The sequence below is a fragment of the Entelurus aequoreus genome, linkage group LG13 (assembly GCF_033978785.1).
Source record: "Entelurus aequoreus isolate RoL-2023_Sb linkage group LG13, RoL_Eaeq_v1.1, whole genome shotgun sequence".
NCBI lineage: Eukaryota > Metazoa > Chordata > Actinopteri > Syngnathiformes > Syngnathidae > Entelurus > Entelurus aequoreus.
The window spans coordinates 59,990,093-60,009,457 of NC_084743.1; the positions used below are offsets into that span (position 1 = coordinate 59,990,093).

The 19,365-nt window shown below is 39.3% G+C and overlaps 1 protein-coding gene across 1 annotated transcript in view; it reads left to right on the top strand.

Moving 5' to 3' along the window:
- Positions 1 to 19,077, top strand: part of abhd15a (abhydrolase domain containing 15a) — a 41,550-nt gene extending 22,473 nt beyond the window's left edge. The window contains exons 3-4 of the mRNA XM_062068667.1: positions 4,625 to 4,977; positions 17,672 to 19,077. Coding sequence (XP_061924651.1) covers positions 4,625 to 4,977; positions 17,672 to 18,248 — 930 coding nt within the window. The 3' untranslated portion in view covers positions 18,249 to 19,077. The remainder of the gene's footprint in view (positions 1 to 4,624; positions 4,978 to 17,671) is intronic.
- Positions 19,078 to 19,365: the final 288 nt, after the last annotated feature.

The window sequence follows — 19,365 nt, forward strand, 5'->3', positions numbered from 1 at the left end:
ATATCTTACTGAGATCATTTAGGACCAAAACCCTTAAAAAAAGTAAAACACGACTAGACTAAAACTGCAAAGTAAACAAAAACAGAATGCTGGACGACAGCAAAGACTTACTGCGGAGCAAAGACGTACAATGTACATCCGAACATGACATGACAATCAACAATTTCCCCACACTGCAAAAAGTCAGTGTTCAAAAACAAGGGAAAAAAATACAAAAATGAGGGGTATTTTATTTGAACTAAGCAAAATTATCTGCCAATAGGACAAGAAAATTTGGCTTGTCAAGACTTTCCAAAACAAGCAAAATTAGCTAACCTCAATGAACCCAAAAATACCTTAAAATAAGTATATTCTCACTAATAACAAGTGCACTTTTCTTGGTAAAAAAAAAATATATGAGACCTTTTTGCTTAATTTGTTGAAAAATATTCTTAAATTAATTAAATGCTAATGCCATTATCTTGACATAATGATATGCGCTCGCCATTACATTTCTTGAAACCAGCAAACTTAGTAGAAACAAAAGTAGTTTATTGTTCTTAATGGAAAGGCAAAAAGGCAACCGCTTGTTACTCTCGGGGTTTAATAGTCGCTCAGGCAAATCATATGGTCTAAAAATGCATTTTTCCATCGACAACATGACATCATCGCGCCAAGTGCGTGCTCTTTCAGTCAATTAGTGCGCATATATACAGCCCGGTCCCCGGCCAAAATGTTTTTAATTGTAATTTTGAAGAATTTATCTGAATGTGCATGAACCTTTTCTGTTCAAAATTGTTAGAAATGTTAAATGTTTAAATATTAACTGTCAGTTTACTGTACTGTGCCAACTGTACTACTATATGACTACCTATTTTCTATTGTTTCATTGAAAATAAAACAGCAAAGTCCATTTGGCTGTCATCTGTTTTAATTATGAGACACAATTGTGTCAAAGTTATGATTTTTTTTTTTACATGCTTGAAATAAGAAATGATTACTTTAAAAAAGTAGTTTTATACTTGTGAGTGTTGATGACACAGCTTTGCAACAGTTGATATTCTAGTTTCAAGCATGTTTTACTCAATATAGGTCATCAAATCTCAGCAACAAGCTGTAATATCTTACTGAGATCATTTAGGACCAAAACCCTTAAAAAAAGTAAAACACGACTAGACTAAAACTGAACTGGCTACAAAGTAAACAAAAACAGAATGCTGGACGACAGCAAAGACTTACTGCGGAGCAAAGACGTACAATGTACATCCGAACATGACATGACAATCAACAATGTCCCCACACTGCAAAAAGTCAGTGTTCAAAAACAAGGAAAAAAAAATACAAAAATGAGGAGTATTTTATTTGAACTAAGCAAAATTATCTGCCAATAGGACAAGAAAATTTGGCTTGTCAAGACTTTCCAAAACAAGCAAAATTAGCTAACCTCAATGAACCCAAAAATACCTTAAAATAAGTATATTCTCACTAATAACAAGTGCACTTTTCTTGGTAAAAAAAAAAAAAAAGAGACCTTTTTTCTTAATTTGTTGAAAAATATTCTTAAATTAATTAAATGCTAATGCCATTATCTTGACATCATGATATGCGCTCGGCATTACGTTTCTTGAAACCAGCAAACTTAGTAGAAACAAAAGTAGTTTATTGTTCTTAATGGAAAGGCAACAAGGCAACATCTTGTTACTCTCGGGGTCTCCTAGCCGCTCAGGCAAATCATATGGTCTAAAAATGCATTTTTCCATCGACAACATGACATCATCGCGCCAAGTGCGTGCTCTTTCAGTCAATTAGTGCGCATATATACAGCCCGGCCCCCGGCCAAAATGTTTTTAATTGTAATTTTGAAGAATTTATCTGAATGTGCATGAACCTTTTCTGTTCAAAATTGTTTGAAATGTTAAATGTTTCAATATTAACTGTCAGTTTACTGTACTGTGCCAGCTGTACTACTATATGAGTACCTATTTTCTATTGTTTCATTGAAAATAAAACAGCAAAGTCCATTTGGCTGTCATCTGTTTTAATTATGAGACACAATTGTGTCAAAGTTATGATTTTTTTTTTACATGCTTGAAATAAGAAATTATTACTTTAAAAAAGTAGTTTTCTACTTGTGAGTGTTGATGACACAGCTTTGCAACAGTTGATATTCTAGTTTCAAGCATGTTTTACTCAATATAGGTCATCAAATCTCAGCAACAAGCTGTAATATCTTACTGAGATCATTTAGGACCAAAAACCTTAAAAAAAGTAAAACACGACTAGACTAAAACTGAACTGGCTACAAAGTAAACAAAAACAGAATGCTGGACGACAGCAAAGACTTACTGCGGAGCAAAGACGTACAATGTACATCCGAACATGACATGACAATCAACAATGTCCCCACACTGCAAAAAGTCAGTGTTCAAAAACAAGGAAAACAAAATACAAAAATGAGGGGTATTTTATTTGAACTAAGCAAAATTATCTGCCAATAGGACAAGAAAATTTGGCTTGTCAAGACTTTCCAAAACAAGCAAAATTAGCTAACCTCAATGAACCCAAAAATACCTTAAAATAAGTATATTCTCACTAATAACAAGTGCACTTTTCTTGGTAAAAAAAAAATATATGAGACCTTTTTGCTTAATTTGTTGAAAAATATTCTTAAATTAATTAAATGCTAGTGCCATTATCTTGACATAATGATATGCGCTCGGCATTACATTTCTTGAAACCAGCAAACTTAGTAGAAACAAAAGTAGTTTATTGTTCTTAATGGAAAGGCAACAAGGCAACCGCTTGTTACTCTCGGGGTCTCCTAGCCGCTCAGGCAAATCATATGGTCTAAAAATGCATTTTTCCATCGACAACATGACATCATCACGCCAAGTGCGTGCTCTTTCAGTCAATTAGTGCGCATATATACAGCCCGGCCCCCGGCCAAAATGTTTTTAATTGTAATTTTGAAGAATTTATCTGAATGTGCATGAACCTTTTCTGTTCAAAATTGTTAGAAATGTTAAATGTTTAAATATTAACTGTCAGTTTACTGTACTGTGCCAACTGTACTACTATATGAGTACATATTTTCTATTGTTTCATTGAAAATAAAACAGCAAAGTCCATTTGGCTGTCATCTGTTTTAAGTATGAGACACAATTGTGTCAAAGTTATGATTTTTTTTTTTACATGCTTGAAATAAGAAATGATTACTTTAAAAAAGTAGTTTTATACTTGTGAGTGTTGATGACACAGCTTTGCAACAGTTGATATTCTAGTTTCAAGCGTGTTTTACTCAATATAGGTCATCACATCTCAGCAACAAGCTGTAATATCTTACTGAGATCATTTAGGACCAAAACCCTTAAAAAAAGTAAAACACGACTAGACTAAAACTGAACTGGCTACAAAGTAAACAAAAACAGAATGCTGGACGACAGCAAAGACTTACTGCGGAGCAAAGACGTACAATGTACATCCGAACATGACATGACAATCAACAATGTCCCCACACTGCAAAAAGTCAGTGTTCAAAAACAAGGAAAAAAAATACAAAAATGAGGGGTATTTTATTTGAACTAGGCAAAATTATCTGCCAATAGAACAAGAAAATTTGGCTTGTCAAGACTTTCCAAAACAAGCAAAATTAGCTAACCTCAATGAACCCAAAAATACCTTAAAATAAGTATATTCTCACTAATAACATGTGCACTTTTCTTGGTAGAAAAAAAAAATATGAGACCTTTTTGCTTAATTTGTTGAAAAATATTCTTAAATTAATTAAATGCTAGTGCCATTATCTTGACATCATGATATGCGCTCGCCATTACATTTCTTGAAACCAGCAAACTTAGTAGAAACAAAAGTAGTTTATTGTTCTTAATGGAAAGGCAACAAGGCAAGCGCTTGTTACTCTCGGGGTTTAATAGTCGCTCAGGCAAATCATATGGTCTAAAAATGCATTTTTCCATCGACAACATGACATCATCGCGCCAAGTGCGTGCTCTTTCAGTCAATTAGTGCGCATATATACAGCCCAGCCCCCGGCCAAAATGTTTTTAATTGTAATTTTGAAGAATTTATCTGAATGTGCATGAACTATCTCTGTTCAAAATTGTTAGAAATGTTAAATGTTTAAATATTAACTGTCAGTTTACTGTACTGTGCCAACTGTACTACTATATGAGTACCTATTTTCTATTGTTTCATTGAAAATAAAACAGCAAAGTCCATTTGGCTGTCATCTGTTTTAATTATGAGACACAATTGTGTCAAAGTTATGATTTTTTTTTTTTACATGCTTGAAATAAGAAATTATTACTTTAAAAAAGTAGTTTTCTACTTGTGAGTGTTGATGACACAGCTTTGCAACAGTTGATATTCTAGTTTCAAGCATGTTTTACTCAATATAGGTCATCAAATCTCAGCAACAAGCTGTAATATCTTACTGAGATCATTTAGGACCAAAAACCCTTAAAACAAGTAAAACACTCTAACATAAACTCTGCTTAGTGAGAAGAAATATCTTATCAGACAGAAAATAAGCAAATATCACCCTTATTTGAGTTATTTCATCTTGCTTAGATTTCAGTTCTTGCAGTGTGTAACATGAACCTTACAAACTACATTGTCTCCCCCACAGTTGTGTCAAACGTCCCTCTCCCACGGATACCTCCCCGTGGTGCTCAACCGCCGCGGCCACAACGGCACGGCCCTCACCACTCTCAAGCTGCAGCAGTTCGGAGACCCGGCGGACCTGCGGGAGGCGGTGCGCTACATTCGCTACCGACAGCCGGCCGGCAAACTGTACGCCGTGAGCGAGAGCACGGGCTGCGGCCTCCTCCTCTCCTACCTGGGCGAGTGCGGCTCCTCCAGCTACGTCACGGCCGCCGCCTGCCTGTCACCCATCTTACGCTGCCAGAGCTGGTTTGAGAGCGGCCTGTGCTGGCCCCTGGAGCGGGCCCTGGTGCTCTATCAGAAGATGTGCCTGAGCAGGTGAGACTACGTCCTTCTTACCTGGGACCAATCCTGCAAGAGTTGATGTCCATAGTGGATCTAACATAATAGTTTGAGAGTCCAGTCCATAGTGGATCTAACATAATAGTGTGAGAGTCCAGTTCATAGTGGATCTAACATAATAGTGTGAGAGTCCAGTCCATAGTGGATCTAGCATAATAGTGTGAGAGTCCAGTCCATAGTGGATCTAACATAATAGTGTGAGAGTCCAGTCCATAGTGGATCTAACATAATAGTGTGAGAGTCCGGTCCATAGTGGATCTAACATAATAGTGTGAGAGTCCAGTCCATAGTGGATCTAACATAATAGTGTGAGAGTCCAGTCCATAGTGGATCTAACATAATAGTGTGAGAGTCCGGTCCATAGTGGATCAAACATAATAGTGTGAGAGTCCAGTCCATAGTGGATCTAACAAAAATAGTGAGAGTCCAGTCCATAGTGGATCTAACATAATAGTGTGAGAGTCCAGTCCATAGTGGATCTAACATAATAGTGTGAGAGTCCAGTCCATAGTGGATTTAACATAATAGTGAGAGTCCAGTCCATAGTGGATCTAACATAATAGTGTGAGAGTCCAGTCCATAGTGGATCTAACAAAATAGTGAGAGTCCAGTCCATAGTGGATCTAACATAATAGTGTGAGAGTCCAGTCCATAGTGGATCTAACATAATAGTGTGAGAGTCCAGTCCATAGTGGATTTAACATAATAGTGAGAGTCCAGTCCATAGTGGATCTAACATAATAGTGTGAGAGTCCAGTCCATAGTGGATTTAACATAATAGTGTGAGAGTCCAGTCCATAGTGGATTTAACATAATAGTGAGAGTCCAGTCCATAGTGGATCTAACATAATAGTGAGAGTCCAGTCCATAGTGGATCTAACAATAGTGTGAGAGTCCAGTCCATAGTGGATCTAACATAATAGTGTGAGAGTCCGGTCCATAGTGGATTTAGCATAATATTGTGAGAGTCCAGTCCATAGTGGATCTAACATAATAGTTTGAGAGTCCAGTCCATAGTGGATCTAACATAATAGTGAGAGTCCAGTCCATAGTGGATCTAACATAATAGTGAGAGTCCCGTCCATAGTGGATCTAACATAATAGTGTGAGAGTCCAGTCCGTAGTGGATCTTACATAATAGTGTGAGAGTCCAGTCCATAGTGGATCTAACATAATAGTGTGAGAGTCCAGTCCATAGTGGATCGAACATAATAGTGTGAGAGTCCAGTCCGTAGTGGATCTAACATAATAGTGTGAGAGTCCGGTCCATAGTGGATCTAACATAATAGTGTGAGAGTCCGGTCCATAGTGGATCTAACATAATAGTGTGAGAGTCCAGTCCATAGTGGATCTAACATAATGGTGTGAGAGTCCAGTCCATAGTGGATCTAACATAATAGTGTGAGAGTCCGGTCCATAGTGGATCTAACTTAATAGTTTGAGAGTCCAGTCCATAGTGGATCTAACATAATAGTGTGAGAGTCCAGTCCATAGTGGATCTAACATAATAGTGTGAGAGTCCAGTCCATAGTGGATCTAACATAATAGTGAGAGTCCAGTCCATAGTGGATCTAACATAACAGTGTGAGAGTCCAGTCCGATCTAACATAATAGTGTGAGAGTCCAGTCCATAGTGGATCTAACATAATAGTGTGAGAGTTCGGTCCGCAGTGGATCTAACATAATAGTGTGAGAGTCCAGTCCATAGTGGATCTAACATAACAGTGTGAGAGTCCAGTCCGATCTAACATAATAGTGTGAGAGTCCGGTCCATAGTGGATCGAACATAACAGTGTGAGAGTCCAGTCCATAGTGGATCTAACACAATAGTGTGAGAGTCCAGTCCATAGTGGATCGAACATAATAGTGTGAGAGTCCAGTCCATAGTGGATCGAACATAATAGTGAGAGAGTCCAGTCCATAGTGGATCTAACATAATAGTGTGACAGTCCAGTCCATAGTGGATCTAACATAATATTGTGAGAGTCCAGTCCGTAGTGGATCTAACATAATAGTTTGAGAGTCCAGTCCATAGTGGATCTAACATAATAGTTTGAGAGTCCAGTCCATAGTGGATCTAACATAATAGTGTGAGAGTCCAGTCCATAGTGGATCTAACATAATAGTGAGAGTCCAGTCCATAGTGGATCTAACATAACAGTGTGAGAGTCCAGTCCGATCTAACATAATAGTGTGAGAGTCCAGTCCATAGTGGATCTAACATAACAGTGTGAGAGTCCAGTCCGATCTAACATAATAGTGTGAGAGTCCGGTCCATAGTGGATCTAACATAATAGTGTGAGAGTCCAGTCCATAGTGGATCTAACATAACAGTGTGAGAGTCCAGTCCGATCTAACATAATAGTGTGAGAGTCCGGTCCATAGTGGATCTAACATAATAGTGTGAGAGTCCAGTCCATAGTGGATCTAACATAACAGTGTGAGAGTCCAGTCCGATCTAACATAATAGTGTGAGAGTCCGGTCCATAGTGGATCTAACATAATAGTGTGAGAGTCCAGTCCATAGTGGATCTAACATAATAGTGTGAGAGTCCAGTCCATAGTGGATCTAACATAATAGTGTGAGAGTCCAGTCCATAGTGGATCTAACATAATAGTGTGAGAGTCCAGTCCATAGTGGATCTAACATAATAGTGAGAGTCTAGTTCATAGTGGATCTAACATAATAGTGTGAGAGTCCAGTCCATAGTGGATCTAACATGATAGTGTGAGAGTCCAGTCCATAGTGGATCTAACATAATAGTGTGAGAGTCCGGTCCGTAGTGGATCTAACATAATAGTGTGAGAGTCCGGTCCGTAGTGGATCTAACATAATAGTGTGAGAGTCCAGTCCATAGTGGATCTAACATAATAGTTTGAGAGTCCAGTCCATAGTGGATCTAACATAATAGTGTGAGAGTCCAGTCCATAGTGGATCTAACATAATAGTGAGAGTCCAGTCCATAGTGGATCTAACATAACAGCGTGAGAGTCCAGTCCGATCTAACATAATAGTGTGAGAGTCCAGTCCATAGTGGATCTAACATAATAGTGTGAGAGTTCGGTCCGCAGTGGATCTAACATAATAGTGTGAGAGTCCAGTCCATAGTGGATCTAACATAACAGTGTGAGAGTCCAGTCCGATCTAACATAATAGTGTGAGAGTCCGGTCCATAGTGGATCTAACATAACAGTGTGAGAGTCCAGTCCGATCTAACATAATAGTGTGAGAGTCCGGTCCATAGTGGATCGAACATAACAGTGTGAGAGTCCAGTCCATAGTGGATCTAACACAATAGTGTGAGAGTCCAGTCCATAGTGGATCGAACATAATAGTGTGAGAGTCCAGTCCATAGTGGATCGAACATAATAGTGTGAGAGTCCAGTCCATAGTGGATCTAACATAATAGTGTGAGTGTCCGGTCCATAGTGGATTTAGCATAATATTGTGAGAGTCCAGTCCATAGTGGATCTAACATAATAGTGTGAGAGTCCAGTCCATAGTGGATCTAACATAATAGTGTGAGAGTCCAGTCCATAGTGGATCGAACATAATAGTGAGAGAGTCCAGTCCATAGTGGATCTAACATAATAGTGTGACAGTCCAGTCCATAGTGGATCTAACATAATATTGTGAGAGTCCAGTCCGTAGTGGATCTAACATAATAGTTTGAGAGTCCAGTCCATAGTGGATCTAACATAATATTGTGAGAGTCCAGTCCGTAGTGGATCTAACATAATAGTTTGAGAGTCCAGTCCGTAGTGGATCTAACATAATAGTTTGAGAGTCCAGTCCATAGTGGATCTAACATAATAGTGTGAGAGTCCAGTCCATAGTGGATCTAACATAATAGTGAGAGTCCAGTCCATAGTGGATCTAACATAACAGTGTGAGAGTCCAGTCCGATCTAACATAATAGTGTGAGAGTCCAGTCCATAGTGGATCTAACATAACAGTGTGAGAGTCCAGTCCGATCTAACATAATAGTGTGAGAGTCCGGTCCATAGTGGATCTAACATAATAGTGTGAGAGTCCAGTCCATAGTGGATCTAACATAACAGTGTGAGAGTCCAGTCCGATCTAACATAATAGTGTGAGAGTCCGGTCCATAGTGGATCTAACATAATAGTGTGAGAGTCCAGTCCATAGTGGATCTAACATAACAGTGTGAGAGTCCAGTCCGATCTAACATAATAGTGTGAGAGTCCGGTCCATAGTGGATCTATCATAATAGTGTGAGAGTCCAGTCCATAGTGGATCTAACATAATAGTGTGAGAGTCCAGTCCATAGTGGATCTAACATAATAGTGTGAGAGTCCAGTCCATAGTGGATCTAACATAATAGTGTGAGAGTCCAGTCCATAGTGGATCTAACATAATAGTGAGAGTCTAGTTCATAGTGGATCTAACATAATAGTGTGAGAGTCCAGTCCATAGTGGATCTAACATGATAGTGTGAGAGTCCAGTCCATAGTGGATCTAACATAATAGTGTGAGAGTCCGGTCCGTAGTGGATCTAACATAATAGTGTGAGAGTCCAGTCCATAGTGGATCTAACATAATAGTGAGAGAGTCTAGTCCATAGTGGATCTAACATAATAGTGTGAGAGTCCAGTCCATAGTGGATCTAACATAATAGTGAGAGAGTCCAGTCCATAGTGGATCTAACATAATAGTGTGAGAGTCCAGTCCATAGTGGATCTAACATAATAGTGAGAGAGTCCAGTCCATAGTGGATCTAACATAATAGTGTGAGAGTCCAGTCCATAGTGGATCTAACATAATAGTGAGAGAGTCTAGTCCATAATGGATCTAACATAATAGTGTGAGAGTCCAGTCCGTAGTGGATCTAACATAATATTGTGAGAGTCCAGTCCATAGTGGATCTAACATAATAGTGTGAGAGAGTCTAGTCCATAGTGGATCTAACATAATAGTGTGAGAGTCCAGTCCGTAGTGGATCTAACATAATAGTGTGAGAGTCCGGTCCATAGTGGATCTAACATAACAGTGTGAGAGTCCAGTCCGATCTAACATAATAGTGTGAGAGTCCGGTCCATAGTGGATCGAACATAACAGTGTGAGAGTCCAGTCCATAGTGGATCTAACACAATAGTGTGAGAGTCCAGTCCATAGTGGATCGAACATAATAGTGTGAGAGTCCAGTCCATAGTGGATCGAACATAATAGTGTGAGAGTCCAGTCCATAGTGGATCTAACATAATAGTGTGAGTGTCCGGTCCATAGTGGATTTAGCATAATATTGTGAGAGTCCAGTCCATAGTGGATCTAACATAATAGTGTGAGAGTCCAGTCCATAGTGGATCTAACATAATAGTGTGAGAGTCCAGTCCATAGTGGATCGAACATAATAGTGAGAGAGTCCAGTCCATAGTGGATCTAACATAATAGTGTGACAGTCCAGTCCATAGTGGATCTAACATAATATTGTGAGAGTCCAGTCCGTAGTGGATCTAACATAATAGTTTGAGAGTCCAGTCCATAGTGGATCTAACATAATATTGTGAGAGTCCAGTCCGTAGTGGATCTAACATAATAGTTTGAGAGTCCAGTCCGTAGTGGATCTAACATAATAGTTTGAGAGTCCAGTCCATAGTGGATCTAACATAATAGTGTGAGAGTCCAGTCCATAGTGGATCTAACATAATAGTGAGAGTCCAGTCCATAGTGGATCTAACATAACAGTGTGAGAGTCCAGTCCGATCTAACATAATAGTGTGAGAGTCCAGTCCATAGTGGATCTAACATAACAGTGTGAGAGTCCAGTCCGATCTAACATAATAGTGTGAGAGTCCGGTCCATAGTGGATCTAACATAATAGTGTGAGAGTCCAGTCCATAGTGGATCTAACATAACAGTGTGAGAGTCCAGTCCGATCTAACATAATAGTGTGAGAGTCCGGTCCATAGTGGATCTAACATAATAGTGTGAGAGTCCAGTCCATAGTGGATCTAACATAACAGTGTGAGAGTCCAGTCCGATCTAACATAATAGTGTGAGAGTCCGGTCCATAGTGGATCTAACATAATAGTGTGAGAGTCCAGTCCATAGTGGATCTAACATAATAGTGTGAGAGTCCAGTCCATAGTGGATCTAACATAATAGTGTGAGAGTCCAGTCCATAGTGGATCTAACATAATAGTGTGAGAGTCCAGTCCATAGTGGATCTAACATAATAGTGAGAGTCTAGTTCATAGTGGATCTAACATAATAGTGTGAGAGTCCAGTCCATAGTGGATCTAACATGATAGTGTGAGAGTCCAGTCCATAGTGGATCTAACATAATAGTGTGAGAGTCCGGTCCGTAGTGGATCTAACATAATAGTGTGAGAGTCCAGTCCATAGTGGATCTAACATAATAGTGAGAGAGTCTAGTCCATAGTGGATCTAACATAATAGTGTGAGAGTCCAGTCCATAGTGGATCTAACATAATAGTGAGAGAGTCCAGTCCATAGTGGATCTAACATAATAGTGTGAGAGTCCAGTCCATAGTGGATCTAACATAATAGTGAGAGAGTCCAGTCCATAGTGGATCTAACATAATAGTGTGAGAGTCCAGTCCATAGTGGATCTAACATAATAGTGAGAGAGTCTAGTCCATAATGGATCTAACATAATAGTGTGAGAGTCCAGTCCGTAGTGGATCTAACATAATATTGTGAGAGTCCAGTCCATAGTGGATCTAACATAATAGTGTGAGAGAGTCTAGTCCATAGTGGATCTAACATAATAGTGTGAGAGTCCAGTCCGTAGTGGATCTAACATAATAGTGTGAGAGTCCAGTCCATAGTGGATCTAACATAATAGTTTGAGAGTCCAGTCCATAGTGGATCTAACATAATAGTGTGAGAGTCCAGTCTATAGTGGATCTAACATAATAGTGTGAGAGTCCGGTCCATAGTGGATCTAACATAATAGTGAGAGTCCAGTCCATAGTGGATCTAACATAATAGTGAGAGAGTCCGGTCCATAGTGGAACCTAACATAATAGTGTGAGAGTCTGTGACTGCCATCTACTGGTCACACTTATCATTTCACCATGTACCAAATATAATAGCTTTGAGGTTGGTAAGTACAACCAAAATAACTCTTTACATTAGGCACACCGGGTTATAAGGCACACTGTCGACTTTTGCTCTAGAGTCCAGTGGCGACGTGCTTTACACCACTGCATCCCACGCTTTGCATTGGACTTGGTGATGTATGCCTTAGATGCAGCTGCTCGGCCATGGAAACCCATTCCATGAAGCTCTCTGCGTACTGTACGTGGGCTAATTGGAAGGTCACATGGAGTTTGGAGCTCTGTAGCAACTGACTTGTGCAGAAAGTCTTTGCACTATGCACTCTCTGTCAGTTTACCTGGCCTACCACTTCGGGGCTGAGTTGCTGTTGTTCCCAAACTCTTCACTTTTCTTCTAATAAAGTTGATTTTGGAATATTTAGGAACGAGGACATTTCCCGACTGGATTTGTTGCATAGGTGGGCATCCTATGACAGTTCCATGCTGGAAATCACTGAGAGCGGCCCATTCTTTCACACATGTCTCCGTGCCTAAGTGCTTGATTTAATACACCGGACCAAGTGATTAGGGCACCTGATTCTCATCATTTGAATGGGTGGCCAAATACTTTTGCCAATATAGTGTACGTTAATCGTATTGAAAAACAATATCAGTGATCACATGGTTATATGTTTGAGATTATATGAAGTTATTCCATGTTTTTCCAAATAAACAAGTCACGAAACGTAACTCAGACCAGGCCTTGACCTCCTTGGCCAATGAACTAATAATATCCTCTCAGGCCAAATCTAACATCGGTGTGGTAAATCCAGTTTTCCACACAGAGTGTGCTGCCATGTTGGCGTGCAGCCGGCGCGGCTAGTGTTCTAGTCCACGCTCACGAAATCGAACAAAGCTGATACCATTTTTAATTTGTTCCTCGCCACATTGCACTTCAAATATTGCAGCTTGGCTGTATCGCAGATTTTTAAAAAAACAACAAAAAAAGCATATTCTACATATTTTGGGCCTAAATGAAGTGTTACATGAAGTCTCATTCAGAATTAAAGTATGTTATTGGTTTTCTTTTCTGTTAGGATTAGGCAAGTGAAATTAGTCAGAGAGAGAACAATGCTAGGCGTGAAAAACACAAACCTCATAATTTATGCTTTTGAAGTGGAGTTATTACAAATGAAGATAGAACACTATTAACCACAACATGTAAGTGTCAGGTTCAAACACTGATGACATCTATTAAACAAGACAAGAAGCAAGGAATTAAACAGAGACCGAATTAAATTTGGCTCAATTGAGGAGAGACATCTGGACTGTACTCGTTGTACAGTCTCACCACGCTCTGGCGAAAGATTGTACGCCTCCTCTTTTATTTGGACTTTCCCTGATTACATGGCAACAGCTGTTTCTAAGGGACGGGGGTCGTAAACAGCCATCCGCCTTTGATTACAAACAGTTCAAAGAAAAGGTCGTAAAACAGTTCAAAGAAGAGGTCCCTGGAGGGGAGTCAGGTCCTGCTTCCTCTACGCTTTGTAGATCTCGGGTCAAGACAATATCTTTCTGTTGATTACAATTCCACCTATTTGACTGATGAACATGGTCACATCATTTATTCAGAAAGTATAAATACAGACAAATGAAGATAGAACACTATTAACCACAACATGTACGTGTCAGGTTCAAACACTGATGACATCTATTAAACAAGACAAGAAGCAAGGAATTAAACAGAGACAGAATTAAATTTGACTCAATTGAGGAGAGACGTCTGGACTGTACTCTTTGCACAGTCTCACCACGCTCTGGCGAAAGATTGGACGCCTCCTCTTTTATTTGGACTTTCCCTGATTACATGGCAACAGCTGTTTCTAAGGTATGGGGGTCGTAAACAGCCATCGCCTTTGATTACAAACAGTTAAAAGAAAAGGTCGTAAAACAGTTCAAAGAAGAGGTCCCTGGAGGGGAGTCAGGTCCTGCTTCCTCTCCGCTTTGTAGATCTCGGGTCAAGACAATATCTTTCTGTTGATTACAATTCCACCTATTTGACTGATGAACATGGTCACATCATTTATTCAGAAAGTATAAATACAGACAAATGAAGATAGAACACTATTAACCACAACATGTAAGTGTCAGGTTCAAACACTGATGACATCTATTAAACAAGACAAGAAGCAAGGAATTAAACAGAGACAGAATTAAATTTGACTCAATTGAGGAGAGACGTCTGGACTGTACTCTTTGTACAGTCTCACCACGCTCTGGCGAAAGATTGGACGCCTACTCTTTTATTTGGACTTTCCCTGATTACATGGAAACAGCTGTTTCTAAGGTATGGGGGTCGTAAACAGCCATCGCCTTTGATAACAAACAGTTCAAAGAAAATGTCGTAAAACAGTTCAAAGAAGAAGTCCCTGGAGGGGAGTCAGGTCCTGCTTCCTCTCCGCTTTGTAGATCTCGGGTCAATACAATATCTTTCTGTTGATTACAATTCCACCTATTTGACTGATGAACATGGTCACATCATTTATTCAGAAGGTGTAAATACAGACAAATGAAGATAGAACACTATTAACCACAACATGTAAGTGTCAGGTTCAGACACTGATGACATCTATTAAACAAGACAAGAAGCAAGGAATTAAACAGAGACAGAATTAAATTTGGCTCAATTGAGGAGAGACGTCTGGACTGTACAAGAAGTCTCACCACGCTCTGGCGAAAGATTGGACGCCTCCTCTTTTATTTGGACTTTCCCTGATTACATGGCAACAGCTGTTTCTAAGGTATGGGGGTCGTAAACAGCCATCGCCTTTGATTACAAACAGTTAAAAGAAAAGGTCGTAAAACAGTTCAAAGAAGAGGTCCCTGGAGGGGAGTCAGGTCCTGCTTCCTCTCCGCTTTGTAGATCTCGGGTCAAGACAATATCTTTCTGTTGATTACAATTCCACCTATTTGACTGATGAACATGGTCACATCATTTATTCAGAAAGTATAAATACAGACAAATGAAGATAGAACACTATTAACCACAACATGTAAGTGTCAGGTTCAAACACTGATGACATCTATTAAACAAGACAAGAAGCAAGGAATTAAACAGAGACAGAATTAAATTTGGCTCAATTGAGGAGAGACGTCTGGACTGTACTCTTTGAACAGTCTCACCACGCTCTGGCGAAAGATTGTACGCCTCCTCTTTTATTTGGACTTTCCCTGATTACATGGCAACAGCTGTTTCTAAGAGACGGGGGTCGTAAACAGCCATCCGCCTTTGATTACAAACAGTTCAAAGAAAAGGTCGTAAAACAGTTCAAAGAAGAGGTCCCTGGAGGGGAGTCCGGTCCTGCTTCCTCTTCGCTTTGTAGATCTCGGGTCAAGACACTATCTTTCTGTTGATTACAATTCCACCTATTTGACTGATGAACATAGTCACATCATTTATTCGGAAAGTATAAATACAGACAAATGAAGATAGAACACTATTAACCACAACATGTAAGTGTCCGATTCAGACACTGATGACATCTATTAAACAAGACAAGAAGCAAGGAATTAAACAGAGACAGAATTCCATTTGGTTAAATTCTAGAGAGATGTCTGGACTGTACAAGAAGTCTCACCACACTCTGGCGAAAGATTGGACGCCTCCTCTTTTATTTGGACTTTCCCTGATTACATGGCAACAGTTGTTTCTAAGGGACGGGGGTCGTAAACAGCCATCCGCCTTTGATTACAAACAGTTAAAAGAAAAGGTCGTAAAACAGTTCAAAGAAGAGGCACCTGGAGGGGAGTCAGGTCCTGCTTCCTCTTTGGTTAAGACAATATCTTTCTGTTGATTACAATACATGAAAGAAACAGAACACCTTCATGTTGCTTCCCATCCTACACAGTGGAGTTTTACAAGTGTGGTGGCAAATTTCTGTCCTAAGGTTCCCTCTCACCTGAATGCATTAGGAGGGACATGACATTGCAAGGCAGGTCACCCTGACAATGCACAAGTTCTCTTGGTTGTTGTTCTGACATTGTACATGTTACACAAGTTGTTTGTTATGCTGGACTCTGACCATCAGGAGCGTATAACTAACCACGTTGGACCAAGTCTCGTGTGTGTGCGCTCGTTCACGAGAGCGCATCACCCAACGTCTCCGGAGACATTGTCTTTAAATGTTATTTATTTACTAGCAAGCTGGTCTCGCTTTGCCCGACATTTTTAATTCTAAGAGAGACAAAACTCAAATAGAATTTGAAAATCCAAGAAAAGACTTGGTCTTCACTTGTTTAAATAAATTCATTAATTTTTTTACTTTGCTTCTTATAACTTTCAGAAAGACAATTTTTGAGAAAAAAATAAAACCTTAAAAAGGATTTTAGGATTTTTAAACACATATACCTTTTTACCTTTTAAATTCCTTCCTCTTCTTTCCTGACAATTTAAATCAATGTTCAAGTAAATTAATTTTTTTTATTGTAAAGAATAATAAATACATTTTAATTTAATTCTTCATTTTAGCTTCTTTTTTTTCGACGAAGAATATTTGTGAAATGTTTCTTCAAACTTATTATGATTAAAATTCAAAAAAATTATTCTGGCAAATCTAGAAAATCTGTAGAATCAAATTTAAATCTTATTTCAAAGTCTTTTGAATTTCTTTTAAAATTTTTGTTCTGGAAAATCTAGAAGAAATAATGATTTGTCTTTGTTAGAAATATAGCTCGGTCCAATTTGTTATATATTCTAACAAAGTGTAGATTGGATTTTAAACCTATTTAAAACATGTCATCAAAATTCTAAAATTAATCTTAATCAGGAAAAATTACTAATGATGTTCCATAAATTCTTTTTTTAAGTTTTTCTCTTCTTTTTTTTGGTTGGATTTTGAATTTTAAAGAGTCGAAATTGAAGATAAACTATGTTTCGAAATGTAATTGTTATTTTTTTCGTGTTTTCTCCTCTTTTAAACCGTTCAATTAAGTGTAAATATCATTAATTATTAATAATAACATAGAGTTACAGGTAAATTGAGCAAATTGCCTATTTCTGGCAATTTATTTAAGTGTGTATCAAACTGGTAGCCCTTCGCATTAATCAGTACCCAGGAAGTAGCTCTTGGTTTCAAAAAGGTTGGTGACCCCTGACTTAGATACAATTATTTTGAAAGTAAGTGTAAAAAAAACATGATTATTTGTACACTTGTACTTTGTCTTTATTTTGAAGTTATCTTACCATGATTTTCCCAATCCGGGCCACTTGGGAATAGATTTTCCTCCCCTGAGATAAAATGAGTTTGACACCCCTAAGTTAAAGGATAACCATCCCTAGTGATGACAGCATTTCCATTCACAAATAAAACATTTGTTGGATAGAGCGAATGCGAATGTAACCCAAATGCTGCGGAAAGACAAGAAGACAAGCAGGTGCGAGTATCAGCAAGCCACCGTTCAGAAATAATCACGTTGCCCTGGCAACCGATTATCTGCGTAATGTCAAGTCATTGATTCTGAGAGACATCGTGACTGAATTGTCTCATCTTTAATCGCTTCCTGTCGGGGATTTAAGACGCCCTGCTGTGCGGCGAATGGGTAGCTTCTGCGTTTCTGACCTTTTTTTTCCCCCGGTGTGTGCTCGCAGATACAAGACGGCGCTGAGTGCCAGCGTCAACACCGACCGCCTCTTCGCCACCACGACCCTACGCGGCCTGGAGGAAGCTCTCTTCTGTCGACCTCCGCTGGCGGACCCGACCGGGACTTGCGCATCGTGGGAGGCGTACTGGGAATGCAACGAACCCTTGAGGGACGTGGACGAGGTGGCCACTCCGGTGCTGAGTATCTGCGCCCGGGACGACCCCATACGGGGCGACGCCTCGTCAACGGTGCCCCGGGAGCTTTTTGAGAGCAACCCGCATTTGTTCCTCCTGCTGACAGACCGGGGCGGTCACTGCGGCTTCTCCGAGGGAACCTCCGCCGCGCCGAAGTGTGCGACGGGCAACTGGAGCCACCGAGCTCTTTTGGAGTTCTTCAGGGCGACGGCGAACTTCATGGCGGCCGAGGAGAGAGCCAAGCAACTGGCTGCCAGGAGGAGGGTTTTGGGGGCTGGGACGGGAGGGAGAGTCTTCCGGCACCGTAGCGTCAGCACGTGCAAACAAGTGCCAGCGTGTTCCCATAACATCCACGCCATTTACAACTGGCAGAGGTCTTACACACGCTGAAGAAAGCGAAATAAACCCTTTTTTTTTTTTTTTTTTCTTCTTAGGGAAAAAAACAACAAACAAACAAAAAAACCACTTTATGACACCTGGTTTTTGGAGGCTTTTTTTTTTCACATTGGTTTCATGTTTTTTTACGTTTTGAATTTTGTGAACTCCATTTTTTTTTTTTTTACATCAAATTAAATGGAAAAAAATGTGTTGGCAAAATGTGCTTGTTTAAAAATTAAAAATTTTAGTGTAAAAAAAATTTTGTGGATAAAAAATTCAGTGTAAAAAAAATTCCGTGCTGAAAAAATTTACTGCTTAAAAAAGCAAGACTCGCTTCCGGTAAATTAAGACTGAGTGCAAACTTTTCCATGTACAGAACCGAATAAAAATATGCTTTGATGTATGAACTTTGTCTGTGTGTACGAATGTTCATCCTCCCATTGTGTGTCCGGAAGCACATCCATTGTGGGCGGGCTCATTCAGTCACTTTGTGGGCTTTTTTTTAAAAGTGTTTTTTAGTCTTTTTACCACAGTTATCTTATTTTGTTATCTCAATACGAGTCTGGAAAAAAAATCTCCACTACAGATGTATTTAGTGGTACCTCGGCCATTCTTCCCAAGATCCGTCGCCCCTCTATGACATCATCACTAGTTGACGGTAGTTCTTTGCTAACTAACTCACTTACACTGTACTTTGCTGAGTAATTTTTTAATTTATTGCGTGTGACTGTGAAATAAGTCACCATGGGGCCAAAGAAAGTTGTGAGTGCCAGCACTTTGATAAAGAAAGGGAGAAACATTTATGAATCCCCTTGTCGTCTTTGCCAACAAGTCTTTTAATAAAGGTACTCTAAAATTTTACATTTCATTCATTTATATGTATTTCACAAATGTTGTGTTCATATTTTGGATGTCTGGAACAGATTTGGATTGAAGTTCTTTCTTATGGTAACATTTGTTTCATTTTTTTGTTCGATTCAGTCTTGCGTCGGACCTTGGTGGGCCGGAACTCTACATGCAAACCAAAAAGTTGCAGAAAAAGACCTTCGCCCAAACGAGTCAGGAGCTTTTCTTCCTTTGTCATAAGCAACTTTTACCGCAACTTTCTGAAAAAGCTTTCGCAAATTCA